The sequence below is a fragment of the Osmerus eperlanus genome, chromosome 3 (assembly GCF_963692335.1).
Source record: "Osmerus eperlanus chromosome 3, fOsmEpe2.1, whole genome shotgun sequence".
NCBI lineage: Eukaryota > Metazoa > Chordata > Actinopteri > Osmeriformes > Osmeridae > Osmerus > Osmerus eperlanus.
The window spans coordinates 12,379,239-12,399,958 of record NC_085020.1 but is presented as its reverse complement, the minus strand read 5'-3'; the positions used below and the strand labels follow the sequence as shown (position 1 = coordinate 12,399,958).

Genomic DNA, 20,720 nt, shown 5'->3' with positions numbered 1-20,720 from the left:
TTACCTATGTGTGTATTTGTGAATCATTAATATGAAAAACAATTGTCAACAAATAATTTCTACTTAAATATAAAGGCAGTTTCCAAACAGCATATTTAAAAAGGAAATTTAAAGATTCAGAAAATATATAATAAAGGTTTTTCTCAATCTTCTGTGCTGCAACTGCATGGCTGACATTTTATGTTAGTTTCCCACAACAACCAAACAGGAAGTAAACTGATATGAAGAACAGCCATAGTTAAGTGACCTGAATCAGAATCTCTGTTAAAATGTTCCAAAGTTGAAGGAGAATGGCAATGCATCCACAACTCCTCCCCTTTCCTGGTTCACAGGACTCTGGTCAGAAAATGCAAACTCAAAGTCGTCTTCCGACTTCTCTGATTGGTCAAAGGGAAAGCCTGCAGAAACATAACTCACACAGGTGTCATACCAGTACATCAGCAGGCCTATAACAGAACATCCATAGCAAGTACTTACCACTTGTGGACTTGGATCCAGAGGGTTTCTGGATAACAACAAACAAGACATGAGCTTGAACTGTAAGGTCTACTCAGCAAAGTATATATACCACACTCTTACCTTGTCACTGAAATAGGAGCTTGTGAAAGTAAAAGGAGAGTCCTGTAATAGGAAAGAATACATTTGCATTCTAAAACAGTGAATCCATTGGTCGTTCAGGCCTTGTCTTACAATTTTTCTGCCCTCACCTCTGCTTGTGGCGAGGCCATGTTGAAGCCACAGTCGAACCCTGAGAAGCTTGGGGTGGCAGAGCTCATGGAGAACAGGAAGCCTGGAGATGTGGCATCTACACTCTCCTGGTGACCGGGTGAATTGCTGGGGCTGGAGCTGCAGGGGCACAGACAGAGGTTTAGGGGCGCACGTCCACCAAAAGACCATTTACACGTCTGCACCAAAAAACTGCGACAGAGCAGGGGTAATGTTAGCATAAAGGTTGGGGAAAAAGTTTGTTCCCACCAATGTTCAAACCAATCCTGCTCTTGGTAAACGGTATCCACCCAGCAACTGACCACCTCTCGTTAACAACTCTTTAGCCAGGTATAATGTTACACAGGACATATTAAACTTACTGAAATGGTCAGATTAACCTAATTGTCAGGCTTAATGACTGAGTTATCTTACACAAGTGAGAAGGTCGGGGTACTTGACACCGCTTTCATTCTCCGTGGGGAGATATGAGGACCTTCTCTGGGAGGTGAACCCTGACTGGTAAAAGCTCTAGAAGGGGAAGACTGAGTACAGGCCATCAAAGTTAGGGAAGACTGCTTCTTTTCCCCCTGCTCCTCCTCAATCATGTGCCTGAAAGGTGCCTGCTCCTCGTCCACGGTTTCTCTCTGCCCCACCACCTCCGTCTCCTCTGCTATACTAGCTAGAGTAGGAGGCTCGTCCTGATAAGAGAACAGTGAGTTTAAGTGCATTTCAACTTGCGTTTATGTTGTATGCTTTACAAAACCATAAACGCTGTATTGATGGGGCTAACACTGGATGAATATTAATACTAAGAGATGTACTCTATTGACCTAAGATCAAAATGAGTTTTGTTATCCACCCAAATTGTTATCAACCGAAGTTTTGTTATCAACTCAATAAATACGTTTCTGTCCCAATTTATGGGTCCGGATTCAAAAAATATTGTAAAGACGTTTTGTTTAATCTTAAGGAACAACAGGGGAGTCAGGTGGCTGAGCGGTGAGGGAATCGGGCTAGTAATCTGAAGGTTGCCAGTTCAATTCCCGGCCGTGCCAAATGATGTTGTGTCCTTGGGCAAGGCACTTCACCCTACTTGCCTCGGGGGAATGTCCCTGTACTTACTGTAAGTCGCTCTGGATAAGAGCGTCTGCTAAATGACTAAATGTAAACATGTAAAAGACCTGCACATCTAGCACACTTCCTTGGTTGCGATCCATACTTGAAACCTCAACTGATGGCTGCAATTGTTCTGGAGAAATGAGACTTAAAATTACAAACAGGAAGAGGTGTAATACACAAGACTTTTAAAACATTACAATGCAATATTTCACATACCTATTACTTCCTTGTTGAACCACATTTCAGGACAAGCATCTCCTTCAGATGGAGGGCAGGCTGGTGTGTTCAGACTGATGGTTTCCTCCAGATTCTCCTCAGCCATTCCCTCACCAATGTCCTGACAACCATCCTGAAATATTGAGTCACGTCACAATGCAAAAGAATACTAAAACTGATGAAACTTCAGTTATACAAAGTATTATAATGAAACGTGTGAAATGGCCCAGCTTGAATTGTTTGAACATCCACCTCCACAATAAAGTCCCTAGAATGAGAACTGGACAGATATTTTAACTGGGAGGTTGGTGACAGCCTAGCCCCCAGCTAGGTTTACCTGCCCCTTTGGCTGGGTGAGGTGGAGAGAAGACAAGTGTATGTGAGCATCGAGGTCATCTGCCTGATGATCTGGCTGCGTCTTAGGCTCCTCAATACTCACACGATCAGAGACACTGTAGGGCAAACTGGAATCTTTAGAGACTGTGTTTGGATATACGACCCATCACCATGAACTGCGAGAAAACACTCACTGAAGTGAGACCTTACCTTTCTGCTGAATTCTCAATGGAAAAAGTACTCTGTGTTTGCCCTAGGGAAATATAAGAAGGCTTTAAACTGTCAAGTACTAAACCAGGAAACAAAGAAAACAACAAATCAGACTTGTTACCATGCTGATCTTCTAGCTCTTTCTCTCTCATTCGTATCTGTCCATCGCAAGTGTTAATGCGACGCTCAATCTCCTCATTCTCAGACTGTATCATGAGGAGTTTTTTGGCAAGAGGACTTTCACAGTAATACTCTTTGTATTTCTGGAACACCTTTTTGTAGCTTTCAATTCTCTCCTGGTAGACCTTCCTAAGACAAAAAATGGGAATTGGACACCAACTTTTATGTTCTAATGTTGGCACAGTGTGCCATTTCATCTTGAGTGTAAGCCTACAGAAAACACTACTAGGCTTACTTTTCTTGATTGCAGTTCTCTTGTGTCCTCTCCAGTTCCAACTGCAACACTTTCTCATACTGTTGAAGGTAGTTGTTGGTTGCCTTCATGCTACAATTTGAGCAGAATTACAATAACATACTGTAGATGGTTAACTTAGGATGTATCATCTGGTTTGGTCTCACAAAGTACTGTATGTGTGTCAATAAACTCTTGTGGACTATCTGTTTACCTTTTTGCATTGGCTTTAAAATTCTTTACAATTTTCTGTTTCTGATCAATTTCATCTTCAAGTTTCCTTATACTGCAGGTGGTGGTTTCTATGTAAGATTTCTTCTCAGCAATATTGGCTTTGCAAACTGATGGAGTAGAAATATAAAATTAACAGGACACTTAATGAGAGTATAAATTGTGGAGGCTAGTGAATAGTTTACTAGTACTAGTAGCTACTAACAATACTCAATGAAGGGGACAACTTACGTTCTATTTGTTGATTTATCGCATTCTTCTTTTGAGACAGTTCCCTAGACTGCAGAACTGTAACATCACAGGAAGAAATTAATATAATGTAAGTTTGCCAGACAGTCTAGTCTATGGTGACCAGACGTCCTCTTTTACATGGACATGCCTCTTTTCGAGACCCCCCCGTCCCCCCCTCCGTCGACGCGACGAAGTGTCCTCTTTTTCACAAACTCAAATCTGGTCACCCTAGTCTATACTTCTAAATGGGCATTTTGAAATCAGGGCTCTCAAGTCTCACGCATTCGCGGTGACCGACGCTTTTCAGCAATTTATCACGCAACACCTTGTATTTCTCACTAGTGATGGGCATTCCGGCTCTTTTTCGTGAGCCGGCTTGTTTGACTTAGCTCACTGAAAAGAGCCGTCTCTTTTGGCTCCCGAACGGCTCTTTAAAAAAAAATGTTTTAACTATGAATTTGACTGTGATAGGTGTGAAACAATTGGAATTCAATTAAATCATACTCTACCTTAACCACAATGTCTTTAAAATGCATTGATTTGTTATGGCTTTCCGAGTTTCGACTACTCGTCTAACTGAGTGTGTGTGACTTGGCTCGGCCCTTCCTCATGCAGTATAATTGGTTGACACCGCGTGTATGATTGACAGGAACAGAATGTGAGGATGATCGTGTGCGCCTTTAGCCCTACAATTATTGGAATTAAATTAAATCATACTCTACCTTAACCACAATGTCTTTAAAATGCATTGATTTGTTATGGCTTTCCGAGTTTCGACTACTCGTCTAACTGAGTGTGTGTGACTTGGCTCGGCCCTTCCTCATGCAGTATAATTGGTTGACACCGCGTGTATGATTGACAGGAACAGAATGTGAGGATGATCGTGTGCGCCTTTAGCCCTACAATTATTTTGTTGTAATGGGTCGTTCGGCTCATCGCGAACGACCCATCACTATTTCTCACACATTTCAACCATTTCTCACGCTGAGAAGTAAGGGATAACTTGTCCCGCTATTTACAACTAATGGACGAGGCGCAGGCATACTAAGATAGCTGTCTATTAGTTATATAGTTAAATGCCAATCAGAAAACATCACCATCAACCCCCCTCGGACGGAATTTATACTCAAACGTTGACAGGTATGGTAATTTAACTCAAAACCTTTTATACAATTAGAGCCCTGTGAAATGAACTTACCCAGCTGAAGTAGGAGGATGTCTATGTTCACAAATGATTCTTGACCATCCATTGTGGCTTTACAGATATTAAAAGATCTAACAATTTAAATGACTAAATGTAAATTTCATTAGAATGCAACACAAGAAAGTAACGTTTAGGCTAAAGTTTAGGCAGTTGCAATTGCCGGCTATCAGCTAGCTAGAGCTAGCTACTGTAGCTAGCTATGTAAAGTGTGTACACATTTAGCCTGACCATCCTAAGTGAGTAACTCTAAAAGGAATTTAGCTTTAAAAAAACTAAAGTATGGTTTAATTTACCTACCCTGCTGGTATAGTTATTGTCAAGCTAGAAATTTAACTTTACAAGTATCACGATGCACAAGTGGCGCCAAAGCTGTGAAAATGTTCAGTGAGCACAGAGAAACGTTGCGTCTGTTTTCTCATTTGCTCGCGCTACTTGCTCCTCGCACTGCAAAGATAAGTTTACAACTATATATGACGTTTCACGCCATACAACTAGTTCCTGTTATCACACCAGTGACGTGCAGTCAGGGTAGGCACTGCCTACCCTGCAAAATTCAAACGTAAAAATGTTTATTAAATCATTTTATTAAATAAAATTGTATTTGTATTTTTACTGATTATTCTTGTGATTTATATATGCAATATGTGTGTTATTCCAATTGTTTAGACGTTACAATAACAAATGTAGCAGTTACGCATCAAATGCAAAAAAATGGTAGAATAAGCAGTGCTTTTACTGTCCATTCATTGCGGACGACAAGCGAAAAACTCACATGAAGTAGCCTACTACTTGCTACATGCTTCGATAGCCAAACAAATGTCCTGGTGCACGTAACTCTGTCAGGTTATTGCATTTTGTACTGTCGATCAATTTCTTGTTAGTTACTGCATCCATTCAGCAACGAAGTGTAGTATGGTACCAACCCTTTCCGTTTTGAGTTAATGTGATGTGTTTTTGAGTTAATGTAATGTCGTTTCCCATTTGGGGGAGCGTATTGGGGGGAGGTGAGCATGTCATCCTATTTGGGGGGAGTGTTTTCATTTGGGGGATGCACTCATGTTAGTGGGTGTGATTTGCACTTCAGGGCCACCGTACTACGGTCCTAACCAGACTCATACTAGACATTCTCTGCTCATACATTTCATTTGTATAGAGAGCTGGCCTCGCTCCATTGACAAGCGTTGACTTCCTTGTAGGCGGGTACTCTGTTGAAGTTTAAAACTATTGATCTCAAAACCTTTTATACAATTACTATTGTATTCTATTATTATACCACTCTGATCTGCCATAACCAATCGCTAGCATTCCCCTTAGCCAATTCCTTCACCACTACTGTAACAGAGCTAGCTGCCGTAGCTGGAAAATCAAACTGTTCCCGAACCCCGTGGGGAGGAGGGCCACAACACCATGGCCACCAACAAAACTTGTTCTTGCTCTGGCTTTAGCTTATGGATATTCGGCAGCGTTGCCACAACGGACCATTTCGCTCGCATTTTTCTCCGCCGCCATTACGGAACTACAACACAAACTACATTTACATTTATTCCTTTAGCAGACGCTTTTATCCAAAGCGACTTCCTAGAGAGAGCTTTACAAAGTGCATAGGTCACTGATAACAACAAGATAAACCCAAAAACATTGCGGGTAGCCAAAACATGAAGTACATATTGTGAACAACCAAAATAAGTGCCAAAGGGAAGAACCACAAGAGCATGTAGTTAAACAAGTTACAATTAAACTACATGAATCGCTATAAGTGCAAGTGTACCTGTAGAAAAGCAAGCAACAGTAAAAAATATTTCAACAATTTAAATCAGTTACCACTAACCAACAAGAGCAGCAAGGCTCTAAGCAAGAGTCATTGCGATCCTTGAGGAAACTAACATGGGGTCCAGCAAACCATTCCTAAGTACCGTTGTACTCCCGGGACAAGTGCGTCTTGAGCCTTGAAGGTGGGGAGACAGTCAGTGTCTATGATGGATGTGAGTTGGTTCCACCACTGGGAGGCCAGACAGGAGAAGAGCTTGTGTTGGGACCGGGCGCTCTTGAGCAGTGGGACCACCAGGCGGTTGTCTGAAGAAGACCGTAGGTGGCAGGTGGGGGTGTAAGGCTGCAGGAGAGACTTGATGTAGTCGGGTGCAGTCCCGTTCACTGCTCGGAAGGTCAGTACCAACTAGCGCACGACAGCCACTCCCTCTGTTCGCTGATTGGCCGGTAGAAAATTAACCGGAGACATCTGACTTACTTACCTCATGGCCAGACCTAATACAGAAGCAAAATCAAAATTGAGAAGAAGTACGTAGAAGGGCAGAGCCAGGCTAGGTCTATGGAGCTATACCCCCTCAAAATCCACTTTTCTCAGTATACATTTTTTTGTCTAGTAATTTGAATATTGCATTCGAAAGGTGAGGCAAAGAAAATAGACACTGCTGGGTGTTAGATTTTTTTAAAGTCGCTTTTTTGTTCTAAAAAGCCTTTTAACCCTTGTGTTATCTTCGGGTAATTCTGACCCATCAGTCATTGTGACCCACCGTCATATTGCGACAACTTTACTGCATACAAAAACAAAGTGAAGCATTTTCTTTTAACCGTTGGGCTGTCTCAGACCCCCCACATTGCGAAGGTTATAAGAAAATTATTTGTATTTGTTTTTGTATTGGGTAAAAACAACGATGGTTCGTTATGAACCTTTGGGTCATGTGACCCGAAGGCAGCACAAGGGTTAAAAGGTCAATGACGTCATACACATCGTACGGCCAGAGATACTGCTTTACGGCAAGCTCTGAGTCAATCCTTTTTTCTCTCGAGGTATCGACAAAACAGCTGCTGACAGGTTAGGCTCTCCCTGTAAATACACGTGCTAGAAAGAGTTTTGGTTTGCTAATGTTTCAAAGACTACGCCGAAATGTTCACACACACACACACACTTCGGATGCCATCAAGCAGGATCTCTGGTTGTAATCAGTCCTTCACTAACTAATCAGCATTCATTAGCAGAATGCTAGCGTGTTATGGGCAACAATGACTCACCCTGTAAGAAATCGATAGGACATAAGTACTCGTTAATTCAACTTTCGACCAATAATCCATGTTGAACTTGCAAAAACTACTATAAAATCTGAGATTTCTCAACGACAATCAGGCGAAAGATACAAATTTAGCCGTTTAGGTCCATAGACTCCCATTCATTTTGCAGGCACTAATGCACTAGCCTGGCTCTGCCCTCCTACGTACTTCCGCTCAATTTTGATTTTGCTTCTGTACTAGGTCTGGGATTTCGGTGTATTAGTCGGTTTTCAGAAACACATTTTTTATAGGTCCAATCAGCGAACAGAGAGAGTGGCTGAGAACGATGACGTTGATGTCGTGCATTAGTTTGAGTTGTAGTTCAGTAATGGCGGCGGAGAAAGATGCGAGCGAAGCTATTCGGTCTGTTGTGGCAACGCTGCCGAATATCCATAAGTAGATATCCAGAGCAAGAACAATCCGAGTTTTGTTGGTGGCCATGATGTTGTGGCCCTCCTCCCCACGGGGTTCGGGAAAAGTTAGATTTTCCAGCTACAGCAGCTAGCTCCGTTACAGTACTGGTGAAGGAGTTGGCTAAGGCGAACGCTAGCGATTGGTTATGGCAGATCAGAGCAGATCCAATAGTTTTAAACTTCAAAAGAGTACCCGCCTCCAAGGAAGTTAACGCTTGTCAATGGAGTAATCCCAGACCCTCTGTACAAATGAAATGTACGAAGGTCTGGTTAGGACCAGCTACTAATGCACCCCTATACCATCAGAAATGCAGGCTTTTGAACTGAGCGCTGATAACAAGCCGGTTGGTCCATCTCCTCCTTTGTCTGGAGGACACAGCGTCCAAGGTTTCCAAAAATAATTTCAAATTTCAATCTGTCTGGCCACCAAACAGTTTTACCACTTTGCCTCAGTCCATTTAAAATGAGCTTTAGCCCAGAGAAGATGGCAGTGTTTCTGGATCTGCGAAAAACCTGCAACTACATATTGTGGAACCATTTCAGAATAATGTTCCTCAACGTAAAATTGAGAAGACTTTAAATATATCATCATCTACAGTACATAACATAATACAATTATTCTGAGAATCTAGAGAAATCTATGTGCAAGGGACAAGGGGGGAAAATAAATACTGCATGGATGTGATCTTCAGGCACTCAGGCGGCACAGCATGAAAACAGGCATGATTCTGTAATGGAAATCATTGCATGGGCTCAAAAACACCTCCAGAATTCATTATCTGTGAACACAGTTTGCCGTGCCATCCACAAATGCAGGTTAAAGCTCTATCATGCAAAGAAGAACCCACATGTGAACGATTGGTGAACCTCTGCTCATCTTTACTTGTGAGAGATTCTGCCCCCCTAAGATACTCTTTTTATACCCAATCATGTTACTGACCTGTTTGCAACTAACCTAGTTAGTTGCAAAATGTTCCTCCAGCTGTTTATTTTTAGAAACACTTTTTCCAGCCTTTTATTTCCCCCTTCCCAACAAGTAAGTGTTACTAAAAATAAACATCTGGAGGAACATTTTGCAACTAACTAAAGAAGAACCCACATGTGAACATGATCCAGAAACACTGCCATCTTCTCTGGCCTAAAGTTAATGTAAAATGGACTGAGGCAAAGTGGGAAAACTGTTCTGTGGTCAAACAAATTGAAATTAGAAATTATTTTTGGAAACCTTGGACGCTGCGTCTTCCGGACTAAAGAGGAACAACCGGCTTGTTATCAGCACTCAGTTCAAAAGCCTGCATTTCTGATGGTATGGGGGTTCATTAGTGCCTATAAAATGGTCAGCTTGCACATCTGGAAAGACAACATCAATGCTGAAAGGTATATACAGGTTTTAGAGCAACATTTGCTTGCATCCAGGCAACATCTTTTTCAGGGAAGGCCTTGCATATTTTAGGAATACTATTTTAAACCACATCCTGCATCTGTTTTAACTGCATGGCTTTGTAATAGAAGAGTCCAGGTGCTGAACTGGCCTGCCTGCAGTTCAGACTTTTCACCAGTTAAAAACATTTGGTGAATAATGAAATGAAAAATATGACAAAGAAGACCCAGGACCGTTGAGCAGCAAGAATCCTGTATCAGACACAAAAGGGACAATTCCTCATCCCCAGAAGAAGGGATGCTACATAGTGGTGAACATGGCCTTGTCCCAACTTTTTTGAGACATGTTGCTGCCATTAAATTCAAAATTACCTTATTTTTCCCTGAGAATGGTACATTTAATCAGTTGACATGACAAACATTTGGCATGTTGTATATGTTCTATTGTGAATAACATAATGAGTTTATGAGATTTGTAAAGTCCCGACTTTTTTGGAATTGGTGTTGTAGTTAAAAACAATAGCTAAGGTATACAACAAAATAAAGACAAAAAAAAAAAAGATAGATGGATAGACAACACAAATACAGTGTACATGAATGTGTGTGTTTTTCCTCCAATGCGTTCTGCAGAGAAGGGAGACTGGCGTTGGTCACGGTTTGGAATGGAAGGGAGAAAACAGGACAATGGCAGATATCGCTATTTAAAAAAACGACGTAGTTAAGGCGGCAGGCGTGTGTTGCTTAACTGAAAAGTGCTGCGGGAAACCCTGCTAACTTACTTACTATTCATAGATTCCATTTCATAGTTGTCTCAGTGTTATCAAAAACCATAGTGTTCTGACAGATAACTCCCTATATCCCTATAGCAAGTCCCTATAGCACTATTAACTCTAACTGGTTGTTGTGTTCTCTGTGTTTAAGACCCTTGGTGGAAAGCTCTGCCAGCTCTCCCTGGAGGTGGTGCTCTTGCTGATTGTAGGACAGGCTGGGGAGGACATAGCTAAGAAGGTCAGGGATGAGGAGGTGAGGGGTGAGGCCAGGGTTGGAGAAGGAGGGGGCGGTCAGGCAGCAGTGGAGCTACTGGACTGGTACGACCTGGACCAGGAGCTGATCGGGGTTCTGGAGAGGCCTGTACCCGTCATAGACCTGTTTGATTACATCCAGGAGAGAGGAGGATATCTCCCAGAGGATCCTGCCAGGGTGAGCTTGTGCAGACAAGTTCATCACAGCCATCCACATTCAGAAAGCTATTTATGAAAGTAAAAATGTACCTTGATTTGCCTCTCCCAACTCTCCTTCATCTTTTTCTCTGTCTCTCTTTCTGTAGATCATTCTGAGGCAGCTGGTTAATTCCTTGATAAAATTTCACTCTTGGGGTGTCCTCCACCGAGACATTAAACCAGAGAACGTTCTGGTTGAGACCGGTTCTGCTGTTCCGCATTAGGGTTCAAGACTTTGGCTGTGGCTACATTTTAAAAGAAGGATCCTACACCGAGTTCCTTGGTAGGTTCCATACTCTTGTGTGTCCTGTGACAAGGGGGCCTTGTCAGCCGTGGGCCTGGCAACCTGTTGCTCATCTACCCCACTCCTGGTGAGTACAAAAGGGGACAAAAAGGGGTGATATGTTGGTTGACATGGTTTTTATGCTACACAGACTCGCCGTAAGGAGAGAGGAGACCAAAGGAATGAGCCAGGAGGGCCAGAGGCAAAGACCCTTGAAAAGAGCATAGAGCGTTTTCTGAGGACCTTGGGGCCCGACAAACGCTGCATGGCCAGCATACACACCCCATCCAACCTACAGGAGCTGGCGGCCAGCTGTCGAAAAGGCGGAGGTTTTCCGGACCATCCCAGGCGCCCGGAAAAGGGACTGGGAAGCTGCGCCTTTCCTCCCCAACCTCAAGGGGGCCCCTCCGGTCAATCGGAGAGAAGATTGGCCCCGTCCAGGGCCGGCCCCAGCCTCCCGGGCACCCACTGCCCGGGACGAGCCCATGACTACAGACCCAGGCTTGAACACCAACCGATCCAGGGGAAAAACCGTGGCAGGTTGGGTGTGCAGTACACGGCTCGGCAGGGCCCAAAGCACCAACCCGGCCGGTAAAGGTGGGAGGAAGGACCGTAGAGGCCCTGCTGGATACAGGTAGCTCTATATCCCAGTTGCACCCCTCTGTGCTGAACCTCTCAATACCGCACCGAAGGCACTCTTCCCGTCGCATGTGTACATGGAGACATCCAGGGTTCTAAATTAACTTTTTTGATCACCAGCCAATCAGAATTTCCACTAGCCAAATTCTTTCCGGTGAAAATAAGAACAATTATGAGTTTCCCTGAATGCATTTGATCATTTTATTAACATTGTTGGCATGAAAAACACAGAAAATGAAGTAAAATGAAGCACAGAAGTATGATGCAAGGGTATGTGAAATCACCAACACGTAAGGACACGATTTATTGTAAATGGCTAAAACGTCCATTCGCGTCATGAGATTGACTCCTGCCCATGCATTTACAGAAACGTTTTGTCCTAAGCAGGCATGAATTAAACTGAGCTAATATACTCTTTATTAAGAACAGTGTATTTACATTACACTAGACTGTGTCAGTAAGCAACATAATTTTTCTTATGCGTAGACTACATGCGGCAATCCTTACAAAACACAACAACATTTTCATTGTCAAACACAAGCCATTCCCGACCCGTCGGCCATTTGGCATTACATTTTCTTTTCTTTGTTTCTCTAGTGCTATCAATTCCTCATCCCCTGCCTCGTTCCTCTTCTCGCCCCCAGAAGTTTGTCCTAACCACCGCCGCATTAAGTTAACTTTTTACTTTACTTTACTACTCTAGCTCTTATTACCTCCTATGATCCGCTATGCTTCGTTTTACTTCCTTGTGTTTTCCAAATGAATTTTAACCCGCATTTGGCGGGTTGGCGGGTGTTAATTTAGAACCCTGGAGACATCCATCACGTCCCTGCCACAACGCTGAAGATCCAGGGGACTGGGGCACAGGTCCGAGACCTATCAGTAGGCGTCGTCCCAGGCCTTCCAGTTCCCCTCCTCCTGGGGTGCGACTGGCCAGACCTGGGGACCCTATCACCTGCCAAAGCGAGGCCCCGGAGGAAGAAGAGGGCCCCGCCTCACCAACCCTACCAGAGAGTGTTAACAAGCCCTCCTCTTCCTGCCTGCTTGGGTCAAGAGGATACCGAGGCCGACCCAGAAGGTGAGCCTCCAGACGTATCACACCCCTTGTCTGTGTTCTCGCTTCCAGGCGGTGGGGGCTCCCTGAGAAGGGAACAGCGGGAAGACCAGAACCTGAAACACTGTTGGGGACAGGTCCAGGTGGTCGAGGGAAACCGACAGGGAGGTGGCCGGCTACCAGATACCTACTTCCTGGTACGGAATGGCCTCCTTTACCAGAACACGATACGCAGAGGTGAGCAAGTGGATCTGCTGGTCTTACCCTGACCCAAAGTTTCAGCGGTGCTCAGGATGGCTCATGGCCACCCTCTGGGTGGACACCTTGGAGTGGCTAACACCCTGGAGAAAATCTGTGACCGCTTCGTTTGGCCCGGCATGAGAGGGGACGTGGAACGACACTGTAGACGATGCCCAGTTTGTCAGCGCACTGCACCTCGGCGACCGCCTCCAGCACCATTGGTACCGCTCCCCATCATAGATGTTCCGTTTCAGCAGATCGGATTGGATATCGTGGGGCCCCTCCATCATCCCGGGGCCACGAATACATCTTAGTCATGGTCGACTACGCCACCCGGTGGCCAGAAGCCATGCCGCTACGGAAAGCCACAGCCCAGGCCATTGCCAAAGAAATCGTTCTCCTCACCAGTCGAGTGGGTGTTCCCAAGTAGATCCTGACAGACCAAGGCTCCCCCTTTGTCTGATGAAAGACCTGTGTGGGATGCTGAGGGTCCAACATCTCCGAACCTCTGTTTACCACCCCCAGACAGACGGCCTTGTGGAGAGGTTCAACCAAACCATGAAACGACTGCTCCGACGAGTGGTGGACGAAGATGGGACGGACTGGGATCTAATGCTCCCATACGTCCTCTTTGCTGTCCGGGAGGTTCCCCAGGCTTCCACTGAGGGAGACCTGGGAACAACAGCCTTCCCCCTTTCTCACCACCATTGACCATGTGAGAGCCATGGAAGACCGGGTGCAGAGAGTGCTCCCTCTTGTGAAGGAACATATGGAGCAGGCCCAGATGGCCCAGAGGAGAGCGTATAACAGACAGGCCCGCCTACGCGTCTTTGCTCCAGGGGATAAGGTGATGGTGATGGTTCCAGACGCCCGGAGCAAGTTCTTGGCCGCCTGGAGGGGCCCATACATCATCGCCGAGAGGCTTAGCTCGGTCAACTACAGGGTGAGACAAGAGGGAAGACGACGGAAAAACCAGGTATACCACGTCAATCTGCTGAAGGAATGGGAAGGCGAGGAAGACCCCGTCTTATCTGCCGCCGTCACTTCCCCACAGCTCCCTGTGCCTCTCGTGACGACTTGTCCCCAAGCCAGCGCCAAGACCTTCGAGAGATAATCAGCCAACACCACGACGTGTTCTTGGAAAGTCCGGGCCGCACCATACTCATCCAACACAACATCAACACGACCCCCGGGATAACCGTTCAGCTACGGCCATATCGCATACCAAAGGCCCGGCGGAAAGCGGTTGAAGAAGAGGTGGTCCGTATGAGAAACCTGGGCATCATTGAGGAGTTCCGCAGCCCTTGGTCCAGCCCGGTTGTCCCCAAGCCGGACGGATCCTGGCGGTTCTGCAATGACTACCGCAGGCTGAATGAGGTTTCCGCCTTTGACCACTACCCCATGCCTCGGGTTGATGAACTGACTGGGCTCAGCACGTTTCCTCAGTACCCTGGATCTCACGAAGGGCTACTGGCAGGTTCCCCTGGCCCCGGAGGCCAGAGAAAAGACGGCATTCAGTACCCAAAGTGGCCACTGGTCCTGCCTTTCGGCCTCAATGGGGCACCAGCCACGTTCCAACGACTCATGGATGAAGTCCTGCGACCCCATGGGGGCTATGCTGCAGCCTATCTGGATGATGTCGTTGTCTACTCCGTATCATGGGAGGATCACCTGGTCCACCTCCGGAAGGTCTTAGGTGCCCTACGACAGGCGGAGCTGACGGCCCACCCTAAGAAGTGCTACTTGGGCCTGACGGAGGGGCGCTACCTGGGCTTCACCATTGGACGGGGTCTTCTTAAGCCCCAGACGAAAAAGGTACAGGCCATCCTAGAGTGGCCGAGGCCCAAAACCAAGACCCAGGTACGAGCATTCCTGGGCTTAGCCGGGTATTATCGTCGATTTGTACCCGGGTTCTCCGCAGAAGCCGCCCCTCTCTCTGACCTTACCAAGAAGACCATGCCAGAGCAGGTCAAGTGGACGGTGGACACAGAGCAAGCGTTCCAAAGGTTAAAGAGGGCCCTGACGACTGAACCAGTGCTGCGTAACCCGGACTTCTCAAAGCCTTTCGTTGTCCAGACCGACACATCGGATACGGGCCTTGGTGCGGTTCTATCACAGGAGTTTGAGGGAGAGGAACACCCTGTTCTGTTCATCAGTAAAAAGCTGACTCCCGCAGAGAGGAAGTACGCGGTGGTAGAACAAGAGGCCCTCGGGGAGAGTACAAAAGGGGGCAAAAAGGGGTGATATGTTGGTTGACGTGGTTTTTATGCTACACAGACTTGCCGTAAGGAGAGAGGAGACCAAAGGAATGAGCCAGGAGGGCCAGAGGCAAAGACCCTTGAAAAAGAAGAGACACGCAGACATAACTCTGTTTTCTTTAATGTTTTTGTTTTGTACCAAAAGGTGCTATTAAAACCCTTCGTCTTACCTTCTCTCTTGGAGTCTGTCTCCGTGCTTCACAGTCCCCCCCACACACACACACACAATTCATATTAAAGAGCAAAAGATCATCAAACATTTACCATGATGATGAGCACAAGGACTTGAGTGGAAATGAAGAATGCACTATTTTTCAATTGCACACAATCATATATGTAAACATACTTCCATGTGTGGTGAATCTAAGGTTGTTTTGTGTGTGTTTGTCAGGTACCCAACATTACATCCCTCCTGAATGGTACCACCATGGTTCCTACCAGACTGTTCCATCCACTGTCTGGCAGCTGGGGGTACTGCTCTATAACATGGTGTCTGGGGCATTCCCCTTTAGCACATCCAACCAGGTCATTTGTAGTTAGCCCAACATCATGAACGGGATGTCCAGTCGTAAGACAACCATCCAAATGCAGACGAGATAAATAAACATGCAAACTCACACAGATGAGGCACACACATTCTTTCAATCTGTATCTAGTTGACCACAATCTCCTCCACTTCTCTCATATTATCTGCTATCTCTCTTGCTCTTTCTCTCTTTCCTTTTCTCTCTCCAGAAGTTAAGAACCTACAGAGGAGGTTGGCAAAAGCTAATCTACTTTCTCACCACAGACCACCTGGGACAGAACATATACTTTTTATTTTCAAACCTAAGTATATACACTATAAACAAAAGAAAAGAAATGCATTATACGCTATGAACTTCATCTAACATTGATTTCAGACCTTTCAGAGTATTTTCTAGGTGTGTCTAACCTCTTCCATGTGTGAGATGCAAGGTCATTGGTGTTGTGGCATTGGTGCTATTGGCGGACACCTCGGGGCTCTTGAAATCAACCCTGAGCCTAATGAGTCTTGCATTATTTTGTGTTGCCTACATCATTGACAATAGTGTTTACACTGAATTCTTAGTTTTCTCAATCACTCAGACACAATTACAAAATGTGTGACCTCATTCTCAAAAAGTGCCTCCAAACCACACCATGAATGTAATTTACACTGTGACTGGTTGCTTGTTTTTCTATTTCAACAGAATATGCTTCTCTTCTACAATTACCTAGTTAATTCAGTTTAGTTCCATATTGGAATGGGAGGATATGGAATTTAAAAAAATGTATTACTGTTTTAATTGTGTACAACCATGCGTCACAAAAACATCAGTGCCCTCGAGAGATGATTTCAGGAAATGTTTCTTTTAGGTGAAGAAACGTGTCTGGTGACACATTTGACTGTATTTTTCTTTTGACTGTATTTTTATGAATTTGACAGAATGGGGAAAGGGTCGTAAATAAAGGCATGTTAATTCTACGTGCATGTCTGTGATAGTATAAAAGCATTTGTTGCATTTATGTAAACAAAAATAGCACCCAAGGCATTCGTTTGTTTAAAAATAATAATAATCCGTAATATAAACTGAGATCCCATGGATTAACATTTTAATCAGGAGTTTAGTGTTTGCATTTGGATTGACAGAAATTGAGGGGCGGGTTTAGGGGTATTCTGGAATACAGTTTGCGGAGCGCATCAGTAGCCTACTGTGAAAGAACGCTGTGCTGTGTAGCCGAGCGTGCGCTCGGCGAATAGCCGACATTTCGAATGAAATAACAAATGGGAATTTAATGCATATATTCTACGGCCTATTTGTTGGTTTATACATTTCAGGTAAGACCAAAGTTCCTTTTAAATTTGTTTACGGATATTCCTCGCCGATAACCCTGTGTAGACAAAAGAAATGGTATGGGTGGGATATAAAGGGAGGGGGGATCAGCTGTAAAAGAATAGGCTAGTAGCCTACATTGCCTGCTTAAGCTACGTGCTGTCAGTATTTTCGCTTGTGTTAAATGCTAAGGCACAATATACCGAAACATTTGAATCGCAATACGCAATTTATAAAGTAATATACGCAATTTATAAAGTAATATTTTCAATTGGTTATCTTTTAACCATTCTCTGGCATGACCGTTTCCTGCTATACTTCCCACCGTATGTTGTAGCCTAAATGTGATTCGATAAAGGGTGTCGGCTCGAATCTAATGCAATAAGACACGATCCAACATTATATAAAGCAAAATAACCTCTCGTTATATCGTCTTTAAAATCAATCTTGAAGGTTTTAGATTTTTTTATTTATTATTGAGAGTAAGCCAAACGTGTCTAAGTATCTATTAAGTATGAACACCGGTCTGTGCTATAATTATGCAAACACAATTGCATGTAGTTGTGATTCACAAGTGCACAACTGCTATTATATTCATAGAACAAATTTGATCAACTGATATACCTAGTAGATTTTTACTTTCTTACATATTTAATTCTCTAAACTTTCACTGAAGCATTAAAAGTATGTATCTTTTTCCCTCTCGTTCACAGATGCCTGAAAAAGAGGCCTGCCACTGATACTGAACTTATTGAAAGAACAAATCCATGTAACCAGAACACCTTCCCAGGTCTTCAGTTGCAACACAACATCCAGCCAGTACCACATCCAGGAAGTGACTCATCCAGGTTAAGGCTCAGGATGGCTCAGACAGAGGAGCAGCCAGCGGGTGACAGTAGCCCCCAGATGATCTCCCTGAGGTCGGATACATCAGGGAACCAGGTAGATGGAAGTGAAGTATGTCCCGCCACTCGGAGGAAGAGGAGAAAGAAGAAGGAACCTCGGCCAGAGTCCATTATTGTGTACCGGTCTGAGACTGAGAGGACGCCAGGGGAGGAGCAAGCTGGAGAGGAGAGCATTGAGAGAAGCACCGAGGAGGGAGCTAAATTCCTCTCCACACCGACTGGCGAGGGTGAGAGACAAAACAGACCCTTGTTTTTAACTCTGTCAGTTTCATAGACCATAATGATGTACTATGTGACTTGCTCCATGTATAGTGTGCAATGGAGAGCTGTCGATTAGCTGTGCCGTTTCTTAACTGAATGTTTGAAATACTTATATGATACATCTGTAGGACTATTGCTGTAACCCCTCCCTCCCCAACTCCCTTCAGTCACATACCCTAGCTCTGTTTCATATTAAGGAGAAGTGTTGTGAGGAGTTGTCTGTATTGTGTGTTGACAGGAGGCTGGAACCTCCCCCCAGACAGCCGCTACGTCACCCTGACGGGCACCATCACTCGGGGTAAGAAGAAAGGTCAGATGGTGGACATCCATGTGACGATGACTGAGCGTGAGCTCAGGGACCTTGCCCGTTCCAAGGAGCGTCTGGATGCCGAGTGCGAGGCGGGAGAGGGCTCCAAGCGCTCCTGCGGCCTCGGTTTCTGGCAGGGCCCCCACGTGGTGCTGTGGAGCCTTTCCTGCGCCCCTGTGGTCTTCCTCTTCTCCTTCATCACCTCCTTCTACTACGGCACGCTCACCTGGTACAACGTCTTCTTGGTGTACAACGAGGAACGGACTTTCTGGCACAAGATTACTGTCTGTCCCTTCCTCATCATCTTCTATCCCATGCTGATCATGGCCATGGCTGTGTCGCTGGCGCTGTACTCCGCTGTGGTGCAGGTGTCCTGGGCCTTCAGTGAGTGGTGGCTGTCAGTGAGAGACCTGGAGAAGGGCTTCTGCGGCTGGGCCTGTGGGAAGCTGGGGCTGGAGGACTGCTCCCCCTACAGCATCGTGGAGCTTCTGGACTCCGACACCATTTCTGGTAGCATGCACGGCAAGAACCCCAACGAGCTGGCTCAGACCTCCTGTGTGTGAGGGGGAGATGGAAGGATCAAGTGGGATTCATTTCCAGTACTAGGAAGAGACTGGCTGAGCAGGAATTAGCCATAACCCAACACTGTTTGGTGAATCATGTTGCAAAGGGATGGATTAATTAATCCACGGTTCGGACTGTGGTAAAAACCACACACACACACACACTATCATTTATTTAAATATTGTCCTCCTCTAAATATTAAAATGTCCCAGAGCTATGATTTACATCTGTGTTTGGACCTAAAACTCAGACGCACGGCTACACAGTGAGCAGCACCATTGTACACAGAATGGGAATTGCAAAAAAACAAAACAATATGGACAGTGGATTATGCATTCAGTTACACTTTGTAAATATTTATACTTCTTTTAACGTATGTGATGGATGTGTGCTGTACATTGTAATCAGGAAGCACATTTCAAATGCATCAGTTAAAAGTTTTGGTCTGCAGGTGACATTGTGTGATGATTTACACCAATGCAACGTTTTATTAATTTATTATGCTTAACTGTCATAACAGGAGTTTGATGTTGATTTTACATTAATTCTCATTAACACGTATCATATTTAACACCACCTGAAAGACTATCATTGTTGTTGCTAACACTGCTGACATTGCTCATCTTCATTGTTTCAGTCCAAAGGCATCAGGGTTTTGAGCTTCTTAAATATGTTTACCACCTGGTTGCTGTCTCAGTTCCCATATTCTAATGCCTGTTATTAAATGTATTTAAAAAACCTTTCTGATGACAAGGCTACCAACTCTGGTTATGAATAAACATGTACAGGTGTTTTGTACTGTGTAGGAAGCTGTAACTTTCAATCAACTTGTCTGGCTGTGATATGTCAGACAGATTAAAAGATCTCGTCCAACTGTTGGTCTGGTAAGGAAACAAGATGAATTCAGCTAGATGGAGTTGAATCCATATGCACTGCAGGCTAACATGTGGAAGGCTCTGTTTCACAGGCATGAACTGTATTTGGTGTTCACTCAATGTTGCGTCGTGTTTGTTGCTTTTCATGAGATGCAGTGAAAGGAAATAAATGATTTTCACAGTGAATGCTGTGTTGTTTTTGTGTAACCTCTTAATGTGTATTTTATTCATATGGATATTTATTAATTCATGTGTATATTGGATTAGTCTAATTTACCACTAGGCTGTGTTTGATCGCTTTGATCTGAACAAGATTGTTTGCTACTTTACTGTAGCTCAACATGCCATAGGCTGTAGCAAGCATGGAAATTGTGTATTTAGTGATGTGTATTTGAGTAAATAAGGATTATGGTAAAATGAATGTATTGAGTCTATATCAATCTATTAACATATTAAATAAATCAGCACTTGGGAAATAAGTGTTTCTGGTATAGCATATATGCTCCTCTCGTCCAAATGACACCGACAAATCAGGTTATAAAACTCCCTGAACATTCTTCTATGTAGGATATACTTTTTATGTGAGTGTGTGTTTCAGTGAAGACATTCCCTTTATGACAAATTATTATGACCAGCGACCAAGATTATTACAAGGCAAATAAATATGCTCGTGTGGGCTTCTGGTCTGTTGGGGCAAAGAACGTATACTCTTTGGTTGGGGTTAAGCGCTTTTTGCCAATAGCGCTAGCCCAT

The 20,720-nt window shown here is 44.5% G+C and overlaps 2 protein-coding genes across 4 annotated transcripts; one reads left to right on the top strand and one right to left on the bottom strand.

Annotated features, from left to right (window-relative positions):
- Nucleotides 1-92: 92 nt before the first annotated feature.
- On the bottom strand, nt 93-5,128 carry LOC134017556 (uncharacterized). Of its 2 annotated transcripts, none has more exons than XM_062457288.1 (15): nt 4,961-5,128; nt 4,662-4,738; nt 3,464-3,520; nt 3,216-3,342; nt 3,005-3,094; nt 2,711-2,898; nt 2,590-2,632; nt 2,381-2,495; nt 2,044-2,176; nt 1,890-1,957; nt 1,141-1,406; nt 708-846; nt 580-621; nt 478-505; nt 93-398 (listed from the first exon to the last, which is right to left on the bottom strand). In XM_062457288.1, the coding sequence occupies exons 2-15, from the start codon at nt 4,711-4,713 to the stop codon at nt 265-267; spliced, it is 1,482 nt and encodes a 493-aa protein (XP_062313272.1). In that variant the 5' UTR covers nt 4,714-4,738; nt 4,961-5,128; the 3' UTR covers nt 93-264. The 2 variants fall into 2 exon arrangements, with proteins under 2 accessions (XP_062313272.1, XP_062313271.1); XM_062457287.1 differs by having other exon boundaries at nt 4,965-5,128.
- tmem169b (transmembrane protein 169b) lies at nt 4,511-20,140 on the top strand. Of its 2 annotated transcripts, none has more exons than XM_062457291.1 (3): nt 4,511-4,603; nt 17,769-18,187; nt 18,460-20,140. In XM_062457291.1, exons 2-3 carry the CDS (start codon nt 17,917-17,919, stop codon nt 19,089-19,091), a joined length of 903 nt encoding a protein of 300 aa, XP_062313275.1. In that variant the 5' UTR covers nt 4,511-4,603; nt 17,769-17,916; the 3' UTR covers nt 19,092-20,140. The 2 variants fall into 2 exon arrangements, with proteins under 2 accessions (XP_062313275.1, XP_062313274.1); XM_062457290.1 differs by lacking the exon at nt 4,511-4,603 and adding an exon at nt 16,888-17,060.
- The last annotated feature ends 580 nt before the right edge of the window (nt 20,141-20,720 follow it).